This window comes from Delphinus delphis, chromosome 12 (genome assembly GCF_949987515.2).
Source record: "Delphinus delphis chromosome 12, mDelDel1.2, whole genome shotgun sequence".
In the NCBI taxonomy this organism is placed as follows: Eukaryota; Metazoa; Chordata; class Mammalia; order Artiodactyla; family Delphinidae; genus Delphinus; species Delphinus delphis.
This window is the reverse complement of record NC_082694.2, coordinates 67,629,030-67,648,765: the sequence shown is the minus strand read 5'-3', so window position 1 is coordinate 67,648,765 and position 19,736 is coordinate 67,629,030. Positions and strand designations below refer to the sequence as shown.

The following is a 19,736-nucleotide window of genomic DNA, read 5'->3' as shown; positions in this document are numbered from 1 at the left end:
TTCCCCATCAGAGTGGCCGGCCTGGGACTAGTTTAGAGGCAGAGGTGGAATCAAGGCGGATGAGAAGGAATGGGCCAAGGGGCTAGAGGCTGGGCATTAGGAGGGGTTAGAAATCCAGCAGGAATCTGACAGTCACTCCTGTGCCCAAAACTTAAGACCCTTCTGCGATGTCCCGGGAGGAACATGTGTAGACTCCTAAGCTGGGCCCCCGGGGAAGCCCCCTGCCCACCTCTTCTAGAGAAGCTTCCTGCTGTCTCTCCCACGCATGCTCTCTCAGCTCATGTTCCCTGCGTTCTCTCTCACTCCTGTGCCTTTCCCTGTGCTGCGCCATCTGTACCGGAACGTGCCTATTTATCCTACAAGATGTGGCTCACCTGTCACCTTCTCCCAGAAGCTCTCTCTGACTCTCTGCCCTCATGTCCTCCGGTGGGGCCGGTTGCCCCCCTCCTTCAGTCCTCTGTCTCCCATTGGTCTGTGAGCTCCTGAGGGCAAAGTCCACATCTCTCATCTCATTATTCTCAGTGTCTGACACTTCTCTTGGAACTCAGTAGGCAAAGAGTGTGGAATGTAGGGATGAATGTCAGAATGATGTGGGGCTCTATTGGGTGGGACCTGGGTGTAGGGCATGAGCTCAGAGACCCAGGTCTGAGTTGGCAGTGGGCGGTTGGAGTTCTGTGTGAAGAGGCTCCCATGCTGGCTGAAACAGGCCAGGGGAAATGATGGGCATGTGATCCCAATGTAAGACAACAGAGCTTCTTAACATTTCCCTAGTTCCGGAGGAGTGTAAGCAGAGCCTAGGCAGCCAGGGCTCAGGATACAGGCTCCTGGTAAGACCTTCCCCCACTCTTAGGTTAAATTGTGCCAGTCATCCTTCCATGGATTTCCACCCCCTCAGTCCAAGCTCCCTCACCCCATTCTTTTTTTCTTTTTTTTTAATTAATTAATTTATTCATTTATTTAATTTTTGCTGCATTGGGTCTTCACTGCTGCACGCGGGCTTTCTCTAGTTGCAGTGAGCGGGGGCTACTCTTCATTGCGGGGCGCAGGCTTCTCATTGTGGTGGCTCCTCTTGTTGCAGAGCACGGGCTCTAGGTGCACGGGCTTCAGTAGTTGTGGCTCGTGGGCTCTAGAGCGCAGGCTCAGTAGTTGTGGTGCACGGGCTTGGTTGCTCCACGGCATGTGGGATCTTCCCGGACCAGGGCTCAAACCCGTGTCCCCTGCATTGGCAGGCGGATTCTTAACCACTGCGCCACCAGGGAAGTCCCCCTCACCCCATTCTTAACGTAGCTTCTGAAAAGAGGAAAAAAAGGCAGGAAGAGAGGGCCCTGCTGCCTGATAAGGGGATAGAGCTCTAGGCAACCAAACTGTTGCCCCCTGAGGAAAAAGCATTTCCAGAGTTCCCAAGGCCTGTGTCCCCAAGCGGCAGGTGGAGGGGAAGCTGGGATGGACTGCGTTGCAAGTGAAACTCTTGTTTCAGCCCCACCTGTCTTTGGGGCTTGTGCATGGGACAGGAGATGTGTCCATCCCCTGGGGCTGCCCAGGTCAGACGCTCCTTCCACGTAGGCTCAGCTCCAGTGGCCCGCAGCTGGCGGGGCTGCGCTCCTCCACGCGGGGTGCCTTGGAGATGGCGGAGCAGCTGCGGGAGCTGACACGGCTGCTGGAGGCCGAGGAGTACCAGTCTCGGATGGAAGGCGTGGGGCGGCTCCTTGAGCACTGCAAGGCCAAGCCAGAGCTCATCACCGCCAACCTGGTCCGGGTGAGTGCTGCCCCGTCTCTGCCCTGTCTTTCCCTGGTGGGTGCAACTTTGGAAAACTCGGGACAGGGTTGGACATTGCGCCAGACATCGTTTCAGGGTAAAGGGAGTCTGACAAGCACTCGCTATCCAATTGCCACGGTAATGCCATAAGACTCTCTGGAAGTGGCCAATTGGGCAAGGGCATCGCCTCCTGCTGGGTGCACTGGGACCACTCAGAGATGTCCTGGGTGTCTTTCATCCTCCCAGCAGTTTTACAGGGAGGAGGGCAGAGGTGCAGGATGCTGCAGCTAAGGGCGACTCCTGATCCAGCTACGCACATGAGGTTTTGGGGGCAGAACATGTGGCTCGGAGTAAGCACAGGCTTCCACAGGCTGGAAATGAGGGCAGATGCCTGCTACTTCCGGAAGTGAGGCAGCTGACACTCTACATATAAGAGTAGTTAAGACACAGGCTTCAAGTTTCTTACTAGCTGTGTGATCTGGGCAAGTCATTTAACCTTTGTCAGACTCAGTTTTTGTTTTGGTGGTTTGTTTTTTTTTTTGCGGTACGCGGGCCTCTCACTGTTGTGGCCTCTCCCGTTGCGGAGCACAGGCTCCGGATGCGCAGGCTCAGCGGCCATGGCTCACGGGCCCAGCTGCTCCGTGGCATGTGGGATCCTCCCGGACCGGGGCACGAACCCGTGTCCCCTGCATCGGCAGGCGGACTCCCAACCACTGAGCCACCAGGGAAACCCTTTTTTTTTTTTTTTAATGGTAAACTGAGGACGAGAACACGTGCCTCATGGTCGTTAAGATCACTCCGTGAGCGAGTGCAGAGTACCTAACGAGATGCTCCACACCCTACACCCTTTGCGCCCATCGAGTACCCAGTGTACAGTCGTTTCCCCTCTTGTCCTCCCCCCCTTTGAGAGGTGAGCTCTTCTTCGTCACTGGGAACGTTCTGGCACAGGCTGGATGGCCCCTGTCAGGGATGCAGGAGGAGTACCCTCCAAGGGCAGTTAGTTGGGCTGTGGGACTCCTGCCCAGACTGGGTTCCCATGGGCTCTTGGTTTCTGTTCCCTCAACAGGTCTTTGATGCTTTCACCCTAAGGCTTCAGGATTCCAACAAGAAAGTGAACCAGTGGGCGCTGGAGTCCCTCTCCAGGATGATGCCCCTCCTGAGAGAGAGCTTACAGCCCGTGCTGCTCTCCATCATCATTGCTGTAGCAGACAACCTCAACTCCAAGAACTCAGGAATTTACACTGCTGCGGCGACGGCGCTGGATGTAGTGATTGAGAGTCTGGGTGAGCCTGCCCACAGCCCCTGCTTGGCTCTGGTAGGCAGCTGGCTCCCTCCCTTGTCCCTCCGTAGGGTTAGGGTTGGACATTCCCACCTTCCCTGCTTGGGAATCAGCAGAGCAGTGAAAGGCATTGATTGGCTCTCAGGCCAAATATTTCCCCAGAGGTTGTGTAGGGCAGGGGTGGGCAGCCCAGGGCCTCCCAGGTTCTTGGTTGGCAGGGTTTTCCATGGGACGTCCACCTGTTAGAAGTGGAGGAGATGTGGAGAATATCTAGTCTTGCCTCCTCGTGGTACAGGTGATGGAAATGACTCACCCCAGGTCACACAGCACCACAGTGAGTGAGCCAACAGGGCATTGATGGGAAAACAGATCACGATTGCCAAGAAGGAGCTAGGAGGAGTTGTCAAATTTTTTCAGTTGTAGAGATGGTAGCAGGGGATGTGGCTTGTATGGGGACCAGGCAGGATGCTGGTGAGACAGTAGGATAAGCCTGTTGGAGAGGACAAAGGTGGCCACCCTGGTTGTCTGACATGGGAGTCAAGCTGGGACCCATTGGCTTTTTGAGCATGGAATGAATGAGGGTTGCCTTTTAGGAAGACTGGGCCCAGGGCTTGGGGTGGGAGGGATTTGGGGTGAGGGGTGGAGAGTGAGGGTGGAGTGGAGGCTTGGGGGAGGAATGAAAAGAACAAAAAGGCGGGAGCTATGGGAGAGACGTCAGGAAAGGCAGGAGCTCCTCTGTTCCTTATGTGCTTTGCAGGAGCACATCTTGGTCCTTGAACGTTAGGTGGAAATCTTGGTGCTGATACTTCTGTTATCCATTCCTTTCATAGATGATTAGACGGTGATATTCGGTGTATCTAGTACACAGACTGAAGTGCAAGTTTGAAACCTCCGGTGTGTGAGAACGTAGTACATGATAGACGTATGTCCAGACCAGTAGAACCACGAGTTTTCACAACCTAATCTTGCCTTGCTGGGAGGAAATGTATGATCTGAGAACCGCTGTTGGCTTGTTGCCGTATGTCCCGACGAACACAGAGCAATGTCCTGCCTCTAGGACGTGCCGAGCATCCCCGTGGTGCGGCTGGAAACACTGCCTGGTGCACCCACCCCTCCTCCCCATACTGCACCCTGGCCTGAGTGCAGCTCCCTGGGGCTGGGACAGCAGCTGTGTCCTTGGCTGGAGCCTCCAGGAGACGTTTCAGTTACAAATCAAAGGTCTGGTCAGGCCCTTCTCCGCCTCTCGAGATCATAAATATTGTCAATTTCCTCTCTTCATCTCAGAGGGAATTTATGATTTGCTCAGTGTGTTGCTGTAGAACAAACAAAATAACTCCAGCTCTAAATCACGGCCTGTTCTCGGCGCTGCTCTGGGTAAGTGAGATTGCTGTTGCCAACAACCAAGGCTCTTGGTAAATCACCGCGGGCCCTATATTTATTGGGAAAACCTGCATCAAACAAAATAGGCTTTAGCTATTTGAAGAGGCTAAGCACCCTTGTCTGGCGAGAGGAGCTTTTAACGCTTCCCCCTCCAGGTGTTTTAGTTTCCCCTTTTTGCCTTTGAGTCGGCCTCCTTCTGCACGCTGGAGCCTTGGAACCTTGGGCTGCAGAATCTGGTGTCTCATACTGTCGCAAGACTCGGATCCCCTGTACGTGGGGCCCTGCTGTTTCCATTTGGGCTGGACACGCTGGAAAGGGGACCTGGGGATGGCCTGCTTCTGTGATTTGACCACACCTTGAGGCAGGTTGCAGCAACCAGGAAGATGCCTATACTTCTCCTTTCCTCCCGGGACAGGGTCTCCTTGGGGATGGCTGACGATGCTCCTTCTGGCCCATCAGCCGGAGGATTTGGTGCCAGGAGAATGGAGGCAAGTGAGAGGGGCACTGCCCTTCTCTCTAATCCTTAGGTCAGCGCTCGGCTGGAATGGAATGGGGTCAAAGGGATGGATGGAGCCCACTCACCCCCTGGCACAAGGCTCCAGAGTGTCACGTCCAGGGTGTTGGCTCCAGGTCATTTGAGCAGGCGTGGTCAAGGGCTTTGCTGTGAGCCATACTCTCTCAACCCAATCAGCAGCGTTGCTTTTGGAAGTGTTCTTAACTGTGACGTAAGGATCCGGCTTCTAAATCCGTGAAGGTCAGAACTGGAGGGATTAGGTTGCCAATGAGAATCCATCACTGTCAGGGAGTACCAGGGGTGGAATCAAGCTCTCCGAGGGAATGGTTCTCTTCTGCCTGGAATGGTCTAGGCCTGGCCTGCAGAGGGAAAAACGGATGCAAGTAATGAAATTTCCCACTGTCCCAGGGGACTAGGTGGTGGACACAGAGGCTGGGGCGGGTGTGACAGGAGAGAAGGGTGTACATCTTCCTTCCCATATCACCCAGGCTGAGCCCGGGCAGCTCTAGTCGAACTTTAGCACCCAGAGGCCCCTCCTGGAAGTGGCGTGGAGCCCTTCGAGCAGCGGGAGTTTTCTCCCAAGCCGGATTCTTCGTGCCCCAGGAGGGATTCTGGGCTCCAGGCTGGAGAGGAGCTGTGAAGTGCTGTGAAATAAATGTGTGGAAAGTCACAGCATGTTACTGTTTGTTTCCTGCTCAACGGGGGCCAAGGAGGTCAAGAACACAGGTGAGGCAGGCCGTCTTCTGGCACAAAGTCCAGATCGCACAGCCAAACTGGGAGGCTGGTCTTCTTAGGTGACCTCTTGATTCTGGAATTGGGTGACAAAATCGACACATCAGCCACCACGTCTCTCCCAGTCCCTTCCTTTTCCCTAGGGTGAGTGGGGCGGTGATGTGCTGGTTGACAGAACAGGTGGGATTTCTACCTATGTCCCCTTTTGGGGGACAGTAAAAAAGGAGACGTTGGGAGCCTTGTTCCCTGCCCTCTGCCCTCTGTCACTGCCTGCCTTAAGGCCTCTCTGGGGCTGAGCCTGGAGTGGCACCCTTTCTACTCCTCACCGAGACCCTCTGATTTCAGGGGAGTTGTTCCAGGGATAAGGCAGTTCCTCAGCAGACTGGCTGGTTCTGTCTTTGGGCTCTGTTACTGGGTTAGTTACAGAAGAAACTTCACTAATTAAAGCATCAGGCTGCTGACAGCTCACCGCACTCCTGGTTAGACTGAACGCCGGAAAAAGTTCTCTTAATGTAGTGCAGCCCCTGGCCAGTGCTGGAGGGAGCAGATAAACTCAGAAATGGGCAGCTTCAGATCTACAATACTTCTGCTCTTTTGCTCTGACTTTATTTAGTTTTTTATTATTTTTTTTTAAAAATAAATTTACTTATTTATTTATTTTTGGCTGCGTTGGGTCTTCATTGCTGCGCGTGGGCTTCCTCTAGTTGTGGTGAGGAGGGGGCTACTCTTCGTTGCGGTGCGCGGGCTTCTCATTGCGGTGGCTTCTCTTGTTGCGGAGCACGGGCTCTAGGTGCGTGGGCTTCAGTAGTTGTGGCATGTGGGCTCAGTAGTTGTGGCTCATGGGCTCTAGAGCGCAGGCTCAGTAGTTGCGGCGCACGGGCTTAGTTGCTCTGAAGCATGTGGGATCTTCCTGGACCAGGGCTCGAACCCGTGTCCCCTGCATTGGCAGGTGGATTCTTAACCACTGCGCCACCAGGGAAGCCCCTGTAAATACAATTTTGACTTTGCTCCTTTCATTTAATACCACCCAGTTTCCCATACTGTTACGTAGTCTTTCTAGTTAACTTAAATAATATTTATATAAACTTTATTTCCTCCACTGTAAAAGTCGTACTTATTAATTATTGAGAAAGTGAAAAATATGAAGCCTTCGGAAGGAAAAAAACTTACAGTCCCAACTCCTCAAAGAAACCATTATTAACATTTAGCGTTTTTTATGTTAGGTATTTTTTTCTGTGCATCTTTGTGTATAGCGTCATGATAATATTACACATTTAAATTTGCATCCTTCTTTAGAAGAAGCAGGCGTGAGCATTACATATAACGACACACTTGAGTCACTTTTACCAGTTCCGTCACGTGCTGTGGCATAGCCTGTAGTTTTCTGTTTCAGTGGATCTTTCCCAGTTTTCCTGCAATGAACAGACCTAGTTTTCCTGGCCACGGAGAATTTGGCTGTGTGACATATTATAACTTACTGAGTCTTGTGCTTATTGTTGAGAGCCCGGTTTGACTGCAGTGTCTTTGCTGCCACTGTCCACGTAGCATGCTTCTTATGTTTTCTTAAAAGCTCTTCTCTGGCTTCCCGGCAGCCTGGGGATGACGTGGCTCAGTGACCTTGGGGTTTGGCTGAATAGAGGTGAGAGGCCCGCTAGACCTCAGCCCCACTGTGGGGAGGGGAGGCTAGGTCCAGGGAGGCCAAGGTGTCTGGCTTGCCAGCCCGTGGCTATTTTCTCTATATTGAAGGGCTTTGCTTGCCCCTTTGCGTGGGCAGCACCAAAGCCAGTGTGGCTTCCTTGTGGTGTGGAAGAGAAGCCTATGAAAACCCTGGGCTAGGCTAACAGAGCAGGATTTTTAAGTTTTTGAAAGTTAGATTCCAGCCTCTTAGTTGGACGCCCTACCATGAAGGTTGCTGGGCTTTCAGAGTATTTTAGGTAATAATAGTGATAGTAGCCACAGTAACTGATACTTGCATAGTAATTATCTGCTCAAGGCACTATCCTAAGCAGTTCTATGAGGAAGGTACGAGTATTATCCCTGTTTTACAGACGGGTAAACTGTGGTTTAGAGAGGGTAAGTGACTTGTCCAACGTCACACAGTAAAACATGGAAGGTCCAGGCAATCTGGACCCAGAGTCCACCCCCTTAGCTGCTGTCTCATTAAACGTGGGTGTGACCTGAAAGGTGAGCCATCACTATGGAAGTAGTCAGAGGCAGAGAGGCAGCTCCTCGGGGTGGTGTCTGGGGTTTATAGACCAGTTTGGGCCAACTTAGTGTCTCTGCTTCAACATTGCCTTGTTCGCCATAAGCATTTATTGGGCGCCTGTTGTGTGCCTGGGAGATGGGCTGGCACAGATGTCTGCTGGCTGTGCATTTTCAAGTAACCCCCAGGTTCTTCACTTCTCTCAGGCTCTGGGAGGCCATGCCAGTGGCCAGGAGAGGGGAGGTCTAGCGGCACCCATGGAGTGTCCTGGACTGAGTGTTGATGGGGGAGAGCAAGGAGGGAGAGGGCCTTGTTTTCAGAGGTGAGCTCATGGCTGATGATGGGGGTGGGACAAACAGAAGCACCTGGAAACAATAATGCAGGTGATGCTGATATAGAAATCTCTTCTTACACATTTACAGGTTTACCCGGACACCCTGAGACCACTTCTCGCTAACTGAAATGTTCTAGAGTCTGGGCTCTCTTTTATCTCCCAGAACAAATTATTTTAAAGACTCTGGACTTACGGATGGAGCTTTTGCAAGCTGCAGAGATGTGCATGGGTACATTTTCTGCTCTATATTTCTGACGGGTCTCAGCAGGAGAGCAAGGGAAGTAGGAGTTAGCTCTCAACTAATGGTTTCCTGATGGGAAAAACAAAGCTTTGCTTGTACATCTCTGGGGATGCCGGGGCTCTGTGCTGAGGTATGGAAGGAGCTCAGAGAAGGTGGAACCTGCCTGGAAAGACTTCCTTAGGCAGGTTGCTCATCTCTGTCCCCTGCAAAGAGAAATCTGGCCTTGAGATGGTCAGTAGCTGGAAGTCCAGGACACACTTGCTGGGGCTGCTGTGGTAACGCACCTCACCTCCCAGACAGGCGCAGGAAGGCCCACAGCCACATCCCTGAGGAATGCAGTTTGCTGTTTGCCCACCTCCCATGGAATTCTGCTGTGCCTGCTGTGGTTGATCGGTCTATCGATCTACCTACCTCCTTTGCCCCAAAGCTCACAGCAGTTTTGAGGAAGCACAGACAATATCTATGGATCTATGGGAGTAAATGATAGTGTAACTATCACTGTTCCCCAAACACCCCATGTACATTCACTTTTTAAAGTGGCCCCATTATAACCTGGAAAAATTAATTCAGCTTCCCAAAGCGGCTCTTCTCTATGTAGGTGCTGCGGGTACCTAGCCCTGAACAGTTGGTGCCTTCGCTCGGGCCACAGCATCATGGCCACTGACATTCTCCGTCTCTCCCAGACACCCTTGGCCTCCTACGAGCGTTTGCTGGGCGGGTGCGTTTCCTGAGTGGCCGCGCAGTGCTTGATGTCACAGAACGTCTGTCCGGTGAGCATCCAGCCTCCCAGCCCATCTCTGTTCTTCTTCTCTCCTGGCATGTAGTTGAACCACCTACTTATCTTAGACCAAAAATCATCAACTAATCCCCACAGACCATTTAAAAAAAGTTGATAATCTGCTTTAAAAAATAATTCCCACATTGCCAGAGACAATCTTTGTTTTGGGTCAAAATGAGGCAGGTCTGTACACAGCCAAAATAGTTTTAAAGAAACTATTATGCATTTCTTCCTCTTTGCAGTTGGGGCTTCCACTAGCCCCACAGGGTACCTTTGTGTGAATCAGAAAAATCCACCTCTCTGGGTCAACACCACCTCATGGTGCCTGGGTGGGTCAGCAGCAGCTCTGTCGCTCTGACCTTGGGCAGGTTACTTAACAGGTTACTGAACTTGCCAAAAGCCTCCTCCCCCATACTAGGAGGGTCCCACCTAGGAAGGAGGCAGGAGGACCCAATCTGTTCTCTAAACTCCCAAGGGCCCCCCTAAGATCCACATGGATCATGCCAGCCCCAGCTTACATCCTTGCGTGGCTCCCAACAGTCTCCAGGATGGCGTCCAGGGTCCCCGGGGTGCCCCACAGGTCACTGCCTGGCCTTCTAGCCTCTGCCCCTTTTATTCACCCCCGGTGATATGCACTGGGTCATTTACTCCTCATAACAACCGCACAAGGAGGGTGTGGGTTCCATGGTTGTCCCTTTTGTAGAAATAAGAAACACGGAGCTAAGGAAGTTTAAGGTCCCTTGACTAGTAATCCAGGATTTGTCTCCGGGAGCTGGGCTGCAGAGCCAAGCCCTCAACCTCTGTATGGTGCTGCCGTTCCTTGGGTGACCCCTGCCTTGGCCTCTGGGCGCCAGCACGTTGCAGGGGCAGACCTCCCATCCTCTCCCTGTTGCCTGCCCACGGGCAAAGCCCTTCTCACTCTCCTTCCTCCACCGGGGCGGTGCCCACTTGGTCTGGCATCGCCTCCTCTGTCTCCCTTCTCCCTGACCCTCCGGCCTGAGTTTCGCGTGCCAGCCTCAGTCGCTGGCCCAGCCAGGGCCTCCCAGCATTGAGCTCTCCGGGGGTGAACTCGGTGCATGTCGCCTGCCCAAGGGCGTCATTCCCACTCCTCCGCCGTCCCATCTCTTGCTCCTGGCCTTGCCTCTGCGCCCTGGTTCAGTCTTCCCCGTGTCCCTGGAGTGGCCCCTTACTTCCAGTCCAGGTGCCAGACCTGCTCCAAACAGATGGCACGAGTGAGGCCATCTGATGGGGGCTACGATGCAGCTGCAGTGCCAGGCTGTGGGTGCCTTGGGGTGAGAATGGGGTCACGTAACTGAGACCACGTTGGGTATCAGACAAGGAACTCTTTTCTGCTACTCAAAATCAGCATTCTCTGATTACCTGTCCTTGTATAGGTAATTTATGGGCCCCAGAGGCGAGTGGGTATTCATTTACTGTACATATTACCCTTCTATATCCAAGAGATCTCAAAAACAAGAGTTTCTACATAGTTCTATTAACTCTGTGTCAGCCAGGAACAGGGAAGAAAATTTCAATTGACGCAAGGCGTGGACTCATAATAGCACAGCTTAACGCAGGAGTAAATCTTTTGCTAATTACTTCAGCTGTCTTTTAAGCTCGATTTTAATGGGTTTTTCCTCGTGATGCCCCCCTACCAGCTCCTGAGCCACCTGCTCCCCGCAGGCAGGTGAATGTGGTCTAAGGGTGGACGTGAGCTTCCTGGGGCCGGGGTGTAGATGCCTCGCTGCAGGAGGAGAGGGTCCGGGGTGAGGTGCCAGGAAGGAGGAGTGGGGGAGGTGTGGCAGGTTAGGGGCAGGTGAACTCCTCACCATTTGGTGGGGTCAGGGGAGCCCTGCCTGGGCCTGGCTCCTGCGATAGTTTTCACCTCCGGTTGCAGCAGAGATTCAGTGGAGGTTTAGGAAACCTTTGAGTTAGAGTTGTTCAGTACAGGTGGTTAATCGGATGACTAGTTTTCTTTCTGTTCCCTCTGGCTGCCCCCCTTCCACCTCCCCTTGCCCCTCCCACCCTCCCACCACCCTTGGGGCTGACCAGGTGGCTTTAGGGTTAACTGTGCCCTCCCTTCTTAGCCTTTTTCCAGCACAGGTAACATAACTCTCACCTCTTGGCCCCATTTTATGAAGTTGGCGCAGCTGGCGTGGCTCACTGGGTGCAGTCCTGCCTTCCCAGGAATGAGGACCACCTTGACTTTGGAGGGCTCTGTGTCACTGGGAGCCCCCGGGGAGGCCCCCAGTGTGGGGTGCAGGAATCTTGAGGGTATGGCCAGAGAGTCAAGGTACGCATTTCATGGGAGATGGCACAGTGAGAGAGTCAGGCTGAGCTGAGGGGGGCCTGGGCCATCCTCTCCGGTTCCCCACTGTCCCAGGCTGGGTCTGAAATCAGAGGGACCCTACAGGGCTCCCGCTGCAAAATATCCTGGTGGGTTGGATGAAGTTGATGAAGGAAGAACAAATTGGGGGTTTCTCTAAAAATAAAACAAAACTCCAGACCAGCCTCTAAAACGTGGAACTCCAAGAGGTTTGGGGCAGCAAGAGGTGGGAAGAGCGTGGGCTTTAGAGTCAAGGAAGGCTTGGCCTCTGTCCTCTGCTCTTGTTAGCTGTGGCATCTGGGGCCAGCTCCTCGACCCCTGAGTGTTGGTTTCCTCCGCTGTGAAACAGACGAGTGTCCTGCCTCTTGGGTGAGAGTGAAATGGCGTCACAGATGCATAGCCCTGAGCCCTGGACTCAGGCTCCGGCAGTGTTAGTTTCCCGGGTGTGTCTCAGCTCAGGGAACTTTCCAACTTCTCTGTCCCATAAATAAATCAAGTGCTTCTCTAAGCGTTGTTTGCCTTCCCCAGGACTTATCCTTTGGCGGGATGACAGGCAGAGTGCTGATTGTCAAGCAAGTATTTGCACGAACGCACGTAGGGTGACGCGACCAAGGCTGCGGGCCAGAGCAGCCCCTCTGAAGCGGCTTGGGGTACCCCTTGATGAGGCCTTGACGTTGGAGGCAACCCTGCAATTACTGTGTGACGGAGAGCCTGCTGGCAGGTTTTAGCCTGTCTCTGGGTTTTCTGGGGTCTCGAGAAGGCAGGGGGCCTGGGGTAACCAGATTTGGGGCGTTCTTCACTGGAATGAAGGGTCTGTGCAGAGCCTGATGGTTTCCAAAGCACGTTCATGCCTCCTGCATCACTGCTGGGCTTATCGTGAGGTGTGGCATCGAAACTGGGGAGGCCGTGCTGGTTTTATCTCCCACTGGCTGTTCTATCTTCCAGAATGCTTCATTTGAGAGTCTCGACCTTTCTTCCTAGTACAAGTTTTCGCTGTGTGAACTCTCCTAGGTGGTAATGCAGATTAAAGCACTACTAGGACCAAGTTACTCTTTGTCACATGCCTACTTGCATAGGCACTTCGCCTACACGTATTATCTAATCTCTAACAGTCTTAGGAGTTTGGTTCAGAATTATTATCCTTACTTTACAGATCAGGCAACAGGCTCAGAAAGGTTGGGTGGCTTTCTCAAGCTCACACAGCTAGTAAATAACAGAGGCAGGATAGCAATCGAGATGCGTCTGCCTCTTTCCTTCGCCCTGGGCCTCAGGGACCAGTTATACTGTCATATGCCCTGAGCCCTTTCACCTTCGCATACCCCTTCCTCTGTAAAAAAAATGTTTAAAAGTGTACTTTATGACTGGTTGGTAGGAACACAAATAGAAATCAGGCTGGATAGCTTCAGACTTTTTTCTTCTGATTTTAAAAGAATTTAAAATATTTCCATGGGCCCCTAAGTGTGTTATGAGCCCTAGGTAGTGCGTCTAATGGATTAGTGGGCCCTGCTGGGTTGCCTGCCTTTTGGGGGACAGAGTTGGTGTCCCCAGAGAAGGCAGTGGGAGAGAGAGAGAGTGCTTGACTCAAGTGACTCTCCCTCTTTTCTGCCTGACAGTGTTGGTGGCCTCAGTTTACCCCCGAAAGCCCCAGGCCGTGGAGTGCCACGTACTTCCGGTCCTCTGGTACTTCTTGAATAACATGTTCGGGAACGGCATCCTGCCCGGGCGCGGTGGGAGCGTCTGCACGGCCGTCTGCCGGCTGTGCAGGAGCCTCCAGGGGCAGATGGGCTCCTGGCTGCAGGACTTGGCCGCCAGCCAGCCAAAGCAAGTCCTCAAAACGCTCCAGGAGCTCTTAGACCCGGAATCCCTGTGAGACAGCCCCAAGGTCACTGACGGGGCGCGGGGGGAGGGCACCTGACAGCAAGACAACTGGCAGCTCACGCCCCTTTCATCTGGATTAAAGACAGATCTAGAATGAGCAATCGTTATTTTTATCTTATTTTATTTTTATGATGGAATAATCTCCTGGTCTACTTCCCCATAGAGGTCCAGATGTACATAGTGTATTTTGAGGTAGAAATAAAATAATTACTTATTTTTCTAAGGTTTTATTATCTTGTACTTTTTTACCCCCACAGAATTTTCTAGTAGCTAGGTTTACGACAAAGAAAACAAAACATGATATGGAAACAACCTACGTGCCCATTTTTGGATGAATGGATAAAGAGGATGCAGTGCATGCGCGCACGCGCGCACACACACACACACACACACACACACACACACACACAGGAATACTATAAGCCATAAAAAGGATGAAATCTTATGACAACATGGATGAAACTTGAGGGTATTATGCTAAGTGAAATAAATCAAATGGAGAAAGACAAATACCATAAGATTTCACCCATGTGTGGAATATAAAAGAACGAAAGCAAAAAACAAAGAAAAAGAACAAACCAAACAGATGCAAACAAATACAGAGAACAGAGTAGCAGCTACCATAGAGGAAGGGGCATGGTGGGGGGAGAGCAGATAGGGGAAAGGGAATTAACTGTATGGTGATGAATAGAAACTAAACCTTTGGTGGTAAGCTCACTGCAATGTATACAGAAGTCAAAATATAATATTGTACACATAAAAAAATTAAAAAAGAAAACAAAACACGACAACAGCAAAACCAGCTGCTGATGCTACTGAGACGAAGAATGAGGGAGAAAAGTATAGCACAGATCCCCATGTTGCAGACCATTTGGGGGCTCCTATCTGTGCGCAGCTGGAAAAGCCCTCCTGAACCCAGAGACCCTGAGTTGGCCATTCAAATCCAGCCCATTTGTCATAAGCCTGATTTGGGGTGAACATAAGCATCTCTGGGGGACATCCTGCTTCTGCGTTACAAAATCTTCAGTGCAGCATCCTATGTCCTATGTCCTATGGGAACATTCTAACAGGATCTAAAGGCAAGGAGAGTTTGACATTGGCGTTACTGACAGCCTTCTCTGGAAGGTGGCTTCCTGGCTGGTTCTGAAGAGGACTGGAGGATGATTCACATTTGAAATACCGTAAACAAAAGGACTGGGTGAAGCACAAAGCACCATGGTGTGCAGATGTCATGCGGGAGCTCTGAAACCACACAGGTTACTCCAGCTGGGCCGGATGGGATCGTGGACCTGGAGAGGTGTGTTGGACGCAGGCTGGACCAGAACACGAAGAAGGTGGAGCCACTGATGGAGCAACAAGAGGAATGGGAAATGGGGTCCTGGCAGTGAGAGGGGGATGGATGCCAAGGGCTGGGGCTCTAGACACAGGAGGAGTGTCTCTGCCTTGCCTGGGGGCAGTGGCCGGCTGACAACAGTGTGACCAGAAAGAACTAGAGCTCAGATCGTGACCTCAAACACATGGGTAAGGTGAAGGCTGAAGGGGCAGCATCCCAGTCCCAACCCAGGAGCCAGACCCACAGCAGCAGTCTGGGGCAGATCCAGATGGCCAGGCCCTGAGGCCCAGCTTCATGCCAGCAAGTTTTCTGCCAGGCCCACCAGTGGACCTCTCTCCACTGTCACCCACCCCGAGGTACAACATCGGTCCACTTCTCTGTTCTGAGCCCCTCCTGAGAGTGTGGGGCAGAGCAGGCTGGGAATCTTCTGATCAGCTCATGCAATGTTGCCAGGTGTAACTAGGCTGCCCCCGCTCGCCCCCCTTGCCACGAATGCCCTGGGGTGAGCCTGGGCGTGGTACAGTCATCCTGGGACTTGGGCTTTTAATAGGCAGCTTAAGTGTGCTGGGTAATTTCAGCCACAGCCTTAGCGGCTTCTCACCTCTTTGTGACCTTAGCAGGGACTTCCCCGGCACCACCATGCCCTTTGTTGATTCTGACTGACCGGGCAAACATCAAAGATGCCCAAGAGGCTGAAATTAAACTTTTACACAATTTAATTAATTGAGTTTGCTTGGAGTCTGAGCAGACTTCTTCAGTTTGAGACTGACATTTTCTGCTGGTCAAGATCCTAGAGCCTATCAGAATATTTCAGGATTTTTTAGAACTGTAGGAGCCCAAGGATTTTGAAGGCAGACATTAAGCTCAAAGACGTTGCCCTGTCTGCCTGCATTCGGGTCCTGCCTTCTGTCTTCAAACCGGAAGCTTCCCATCTCCTGTGCTCTGTACCCATCCTCACAGGTGGGTGTTTAAAATAACTGAAAACAGCTGAAAAGCAAAGAATAAATCATTGCATGGTTCTTTTCCCTTCACTACTTCAGGTTTTAATCTAGTCTCTGGGCAGCTGGGCTCTGAGGGCGACACCCCTGGCACAATCTCAGTGGGGAGGCTGGGTGGAAATTTTGTCTCAAAAGTTTCCCACATCATTACTTTTAAAACAAAGGGAAGACAGCTTATTAGTAACCTGGGCCCGTTGGGAGTGCCTGCAGGACTGAGACCTAATGGGAAATGAAGATTGTCCTGAGAGCCACGGCGGGTTTGAGCAGAGCCCACCTCATTCTTTGCTTGGCTGGCTGTGCGTGTAGCCGGGAGCTCTACTCACCCAAGGTGCTCTTGGGGTGGGAATATAGCATCGAGCTATGGAAGAGCTTTTCTCTCTCTCTCTCTCTCTTTCTCTCTCTCCATTGTGAGAATCGAGAACCAAAGTCTTGTCTGAGAACATGTAACTGCTTAGGAATTCCTTGCTTGGGAATTTTTGAGATTTTAGGAAAATTGTTTTACAGGCCCCACTTCTTATCTTATTCTCTCTTCCCTGCTTCATTTCTTGCCTCCTGAGTGGAGAAATGTTTCTCCATTCTCATTGTACTTCGGAATCGTCCAATGAGATTTTTAAAAATGCTGACACCTGGGCCCATCCCCGGGGATTTTTGTTCCATGGGTATGGGGTAGGGCCCAGACGGCTGTCTTTTCTTCTTTTCTTTTCTTTCTTTTCTTCTTTTCTTTTCTTTCTTTCCTTTCCTTTGTTTCCTTCAGGCTTTATTGAGGTATAATTGACATATAACACTGTGTAAGTTTAAGGTGTGCAGTTGTTACCAAACCAGATTCATTTGCTTGACGCACAGGAAGCTAAACGCTGAGATGCTGAGGTCTGCAGCAGAGAAAGGGTTTCTAAGGCAGCCAAGCGAGGAGCTGGAAGAACGTTTCAGATCTGCTTCCCCAGAAGGTGAGGGGCTGGGATATTTGTAGGATAAAGAAGCAGGGGGGTTCTGAGGCGTGGGGAGTGTGGGGAAAGGTGATTGGAGATAAGAAAAAAGGTGAGGTAAGAAAAAGGTTGCGTTCTGTGCAGGTGCAACTAGGCTACGTGCTTCTTCATGGGACACATGTTCAGAAAATGGTGGCCTTAGCATGTTCTGAGGGTGAAGTTTTTGGCCCTCTGACTTCAAAAGGTCATGACACTTAACGCATGCACAGTTGGAGGGTCAGTTGTCCCAACCAGTCTTAACTGGCTTGAGCTGGGCAACAGCTGACTCCAAGCTCCTGGAAAACAACTTGGGCAAAACATGTTATTGTTTAGGCTATGTAATGCTAGGAGGACGTGCAAGTTTTTGTGAAAACAATTAAAGCGAGCTTGATCCGCGTAGGCAGCTTATAGTTATTATTTATTAAGCAAGTTATAGTTTAATGGATCTAACTGATGACTAGCCTCGGCTTCACAATGTATTGTTTGATACGCTTACATATTGCAGAACGATGGCCACCGCAGTCTTAGCTCAAGCCTCCATCCGTTCACACAATTGCGATTTCTTTTTTGTGTTGAGAATATCTCAGATTTACTCTCTTGGCCACATTCACATGTATAATACAAAACTGTTAGCTATAATCACCCTGCTGTACAGTAGATTCCCAGAATTTATCAGCCTTTTGACTGGAAGTTTGTACACTTTGATCCATGCCCCCCCATAGTCCCCACCCCTGGCCCCCACCTCCCCAACCCCTGGTAACTACCACTCCACTGTCTGTTTCTCCGAATTCAGCTTTTTTAGATTCCATGTATAAGTGAAATCATACAGTATTTGTCTCTCTCTGTCTGACTTATTTCACTTTGCAAAATGACCTCGTTTCATCCAAGTTGTTACAAATGGCAGGGTTTCCTTCTTTCTTATGACTAAATAGTATTCTGGGGTGTGTGTGTGTGTGTGTGTGTGTGTGTGTGTGTGTATCTCACATCTTCTTGATCCATTTCTTTTCTCTCTTCTCTTTTTTCTTTTCTCTACAAGTGATTCTAATGGGTGGCCAAATTCTGAAACCACAGTAAATCAAAGGTGTAGAAAGTGGCAGTGGCTTTGGCCCTGTGGGTGCCTGGCCTGCCAGCTCTTCCCAACTGGCAGCCCTGGGGTGTCCTGGGCTGGGGACAGAGGCTGACTGAGGCCAGGCACTGGAGTCAGAGAGGCTGGACTCGAGTGCAGGCACTGTTGCTCCTGGTGTGTGGCCTTGGAGACACTTGTCAACCTCTCTGATCTTCCCTTACCAATCCAGTGTGTGTGTGTGTGTGTGTGTGTGTGTGTGTGTGTGTGTGTGTGTGTGTGTTGTATATGTGGTAAGTGGGTGGGAGGAGGATGACAATATTGCCCACCTTAACCGGGCTGTTGTGACGATTAATGAGATAATTCTTGTAAATACTTAACACGAGGCCATGAGCACAGGAAACGCCTGACGAATATTGGCCATTATGTTTCTGGAGACATTGCTTTAGGATCCAAGTCTAGGCTCAGCTAGGACCAGGGTCTTGCGGGCTCTGCAGCCCTTGGAGTTGGAGGAGTGGATGTTACCTTGGAGACCTGCAGAGCCTGAGACCCACTGTTAACTTGGCCGGGCTTGTTTCAGAGGACGGAGCATGGTCTGCCCTCTCTGCTGGGAAGCTAGGGCTGCTCTTGCCACTGGAGCCTGTCACCTCTCCAGTTGCCTTCCCCCTTCTCCTTACTTGACACGTCCCTCACAGCTACCCTCAGCATCCCCACCCCCTACCCCAGGAGAAATCTGGAAGCTCTTCTCCCTGCAGGCTTGTTCCCTCCCCTCCAAGCCTCTTCTGACTCTCAGCTGGGGGCAGAATGGCTGGGAGGATCTCCGAGCACTTTCTTGCTGAAAGCATTTTCCTTATATTATAATTTGGTCCTGCCAATAGGAAAAGAAAGGAGAAATACTGATGGAAAGGGGGATCGTCTTCCGTCTCCTGGTAATGGAGGGAGGAAAAAGCATCCCGAGGAGGGAAGACCGGAGGAGGGGTCAGCCTCTCAACGGAGTGTCTGCCGTGTTCCTGGTCCGTCATTCTTCTCAACATCTCGTAAGAAAGATATTTCTCCCATTTCCTGCTGAGGAAACTGAGCCTCAGAGATGCTTAATAAGCTACCTCAGCCAACGCCTGGGAATCACTGGGACTCTTGTTCAAGTGCAGACTCTGATTCAGATGGTCTGGGTGGGGCCCGAGATCCTTTGTTTCCAATAAGCCCCCAGGGGATGTCCATGCCACTGGTCTGGCCGGGACCACAATTTGGGGGCCAGGCCTTGGGACACAGCTAAGGAGTGGCTGAGCATGGATCTGCACTCAGGGCTGTTTGACTCCAAAGCGCCTGGCATGCTCCAGGGTACTCTATGGCTCCCAGATATTGACCTCCCCTTGGGTCAGTCTGAGCCCCTTGAGAAGACCAGTTAAAATCCCATGGTTTCTTGGAGTTAGTCTGGCCCCAGAGTTCTGCCCTAAAACCTTCAGGGCAGAGAGGGTCTGCTGCATCTGCTCTTATCACCAGGGCTTGCTGCAGACACCTGGCCATCCAACCGTGGCCTTTGGTGGGATAGGATTTGTGCAAATAAATGAAGACCAACCAAATGAGAAATGCAAAGACTCTCTATTCTTTATAGAGCTTGCGATAGCCAGGGAGTCAGCCACAGTCACTCGTGTTCTGGCAGGGACTCAAGGGCAGGTAGAGGAACAGAAAAAGGGGGAGGTTTCAGGTATGCCATGATCAGTGGAGCTGTTGGCCTGGAGAAAGGTGTAGACGCAGTGTGGATCGCGGCCTGCTGGCAACAGCAGCACCTGTGGTGCTTGTTAAAGTGCAGACCCCTAGGTCGTACTCCAGACCTACTGAATGAGAACCCTCAGCCATTCTTATACACCCTCAAGGTCAAGAGCCTGGGGCATGTCCCAGTGCTCTTAGTGGCTGTTAGGTTTCCAGGCTAGCGCACACTTGAGAGTCAGCGTCCCTAAG

General features: G+C 51.5%; 1 protein-coding gene across 1 annotated transcript in view; it reads left to right on the top strand.

The window, feature by feature from the left end:
- The window catches only part of TOGARAM2 (TOG array regulator of axonemal microtubules 2), a 38,670-nt gene extending 25,169 nt beyond the window's left edge, over window positions 1-13,501 (top strand). The window contains 5 exon segments of the mRNA XM_060026327.1: window positions 1,564-1,756; window positions 2,823-3,039; window positions 9,123-9,209; window positions 13,157-13,440; window positions 13,442-13,501. Of these exon segments, the coding sequence (XP_059882310.1) occupies window positions 1,564-1,756; window positions 2,823-3,039; window positions 9,123-9,209; window positions 13,157-13,440; window positions 13,442-13,501 (841 nt within the window).
- Window positions 13,502-19,736: the final 6,235 nt, after the last annotated feature.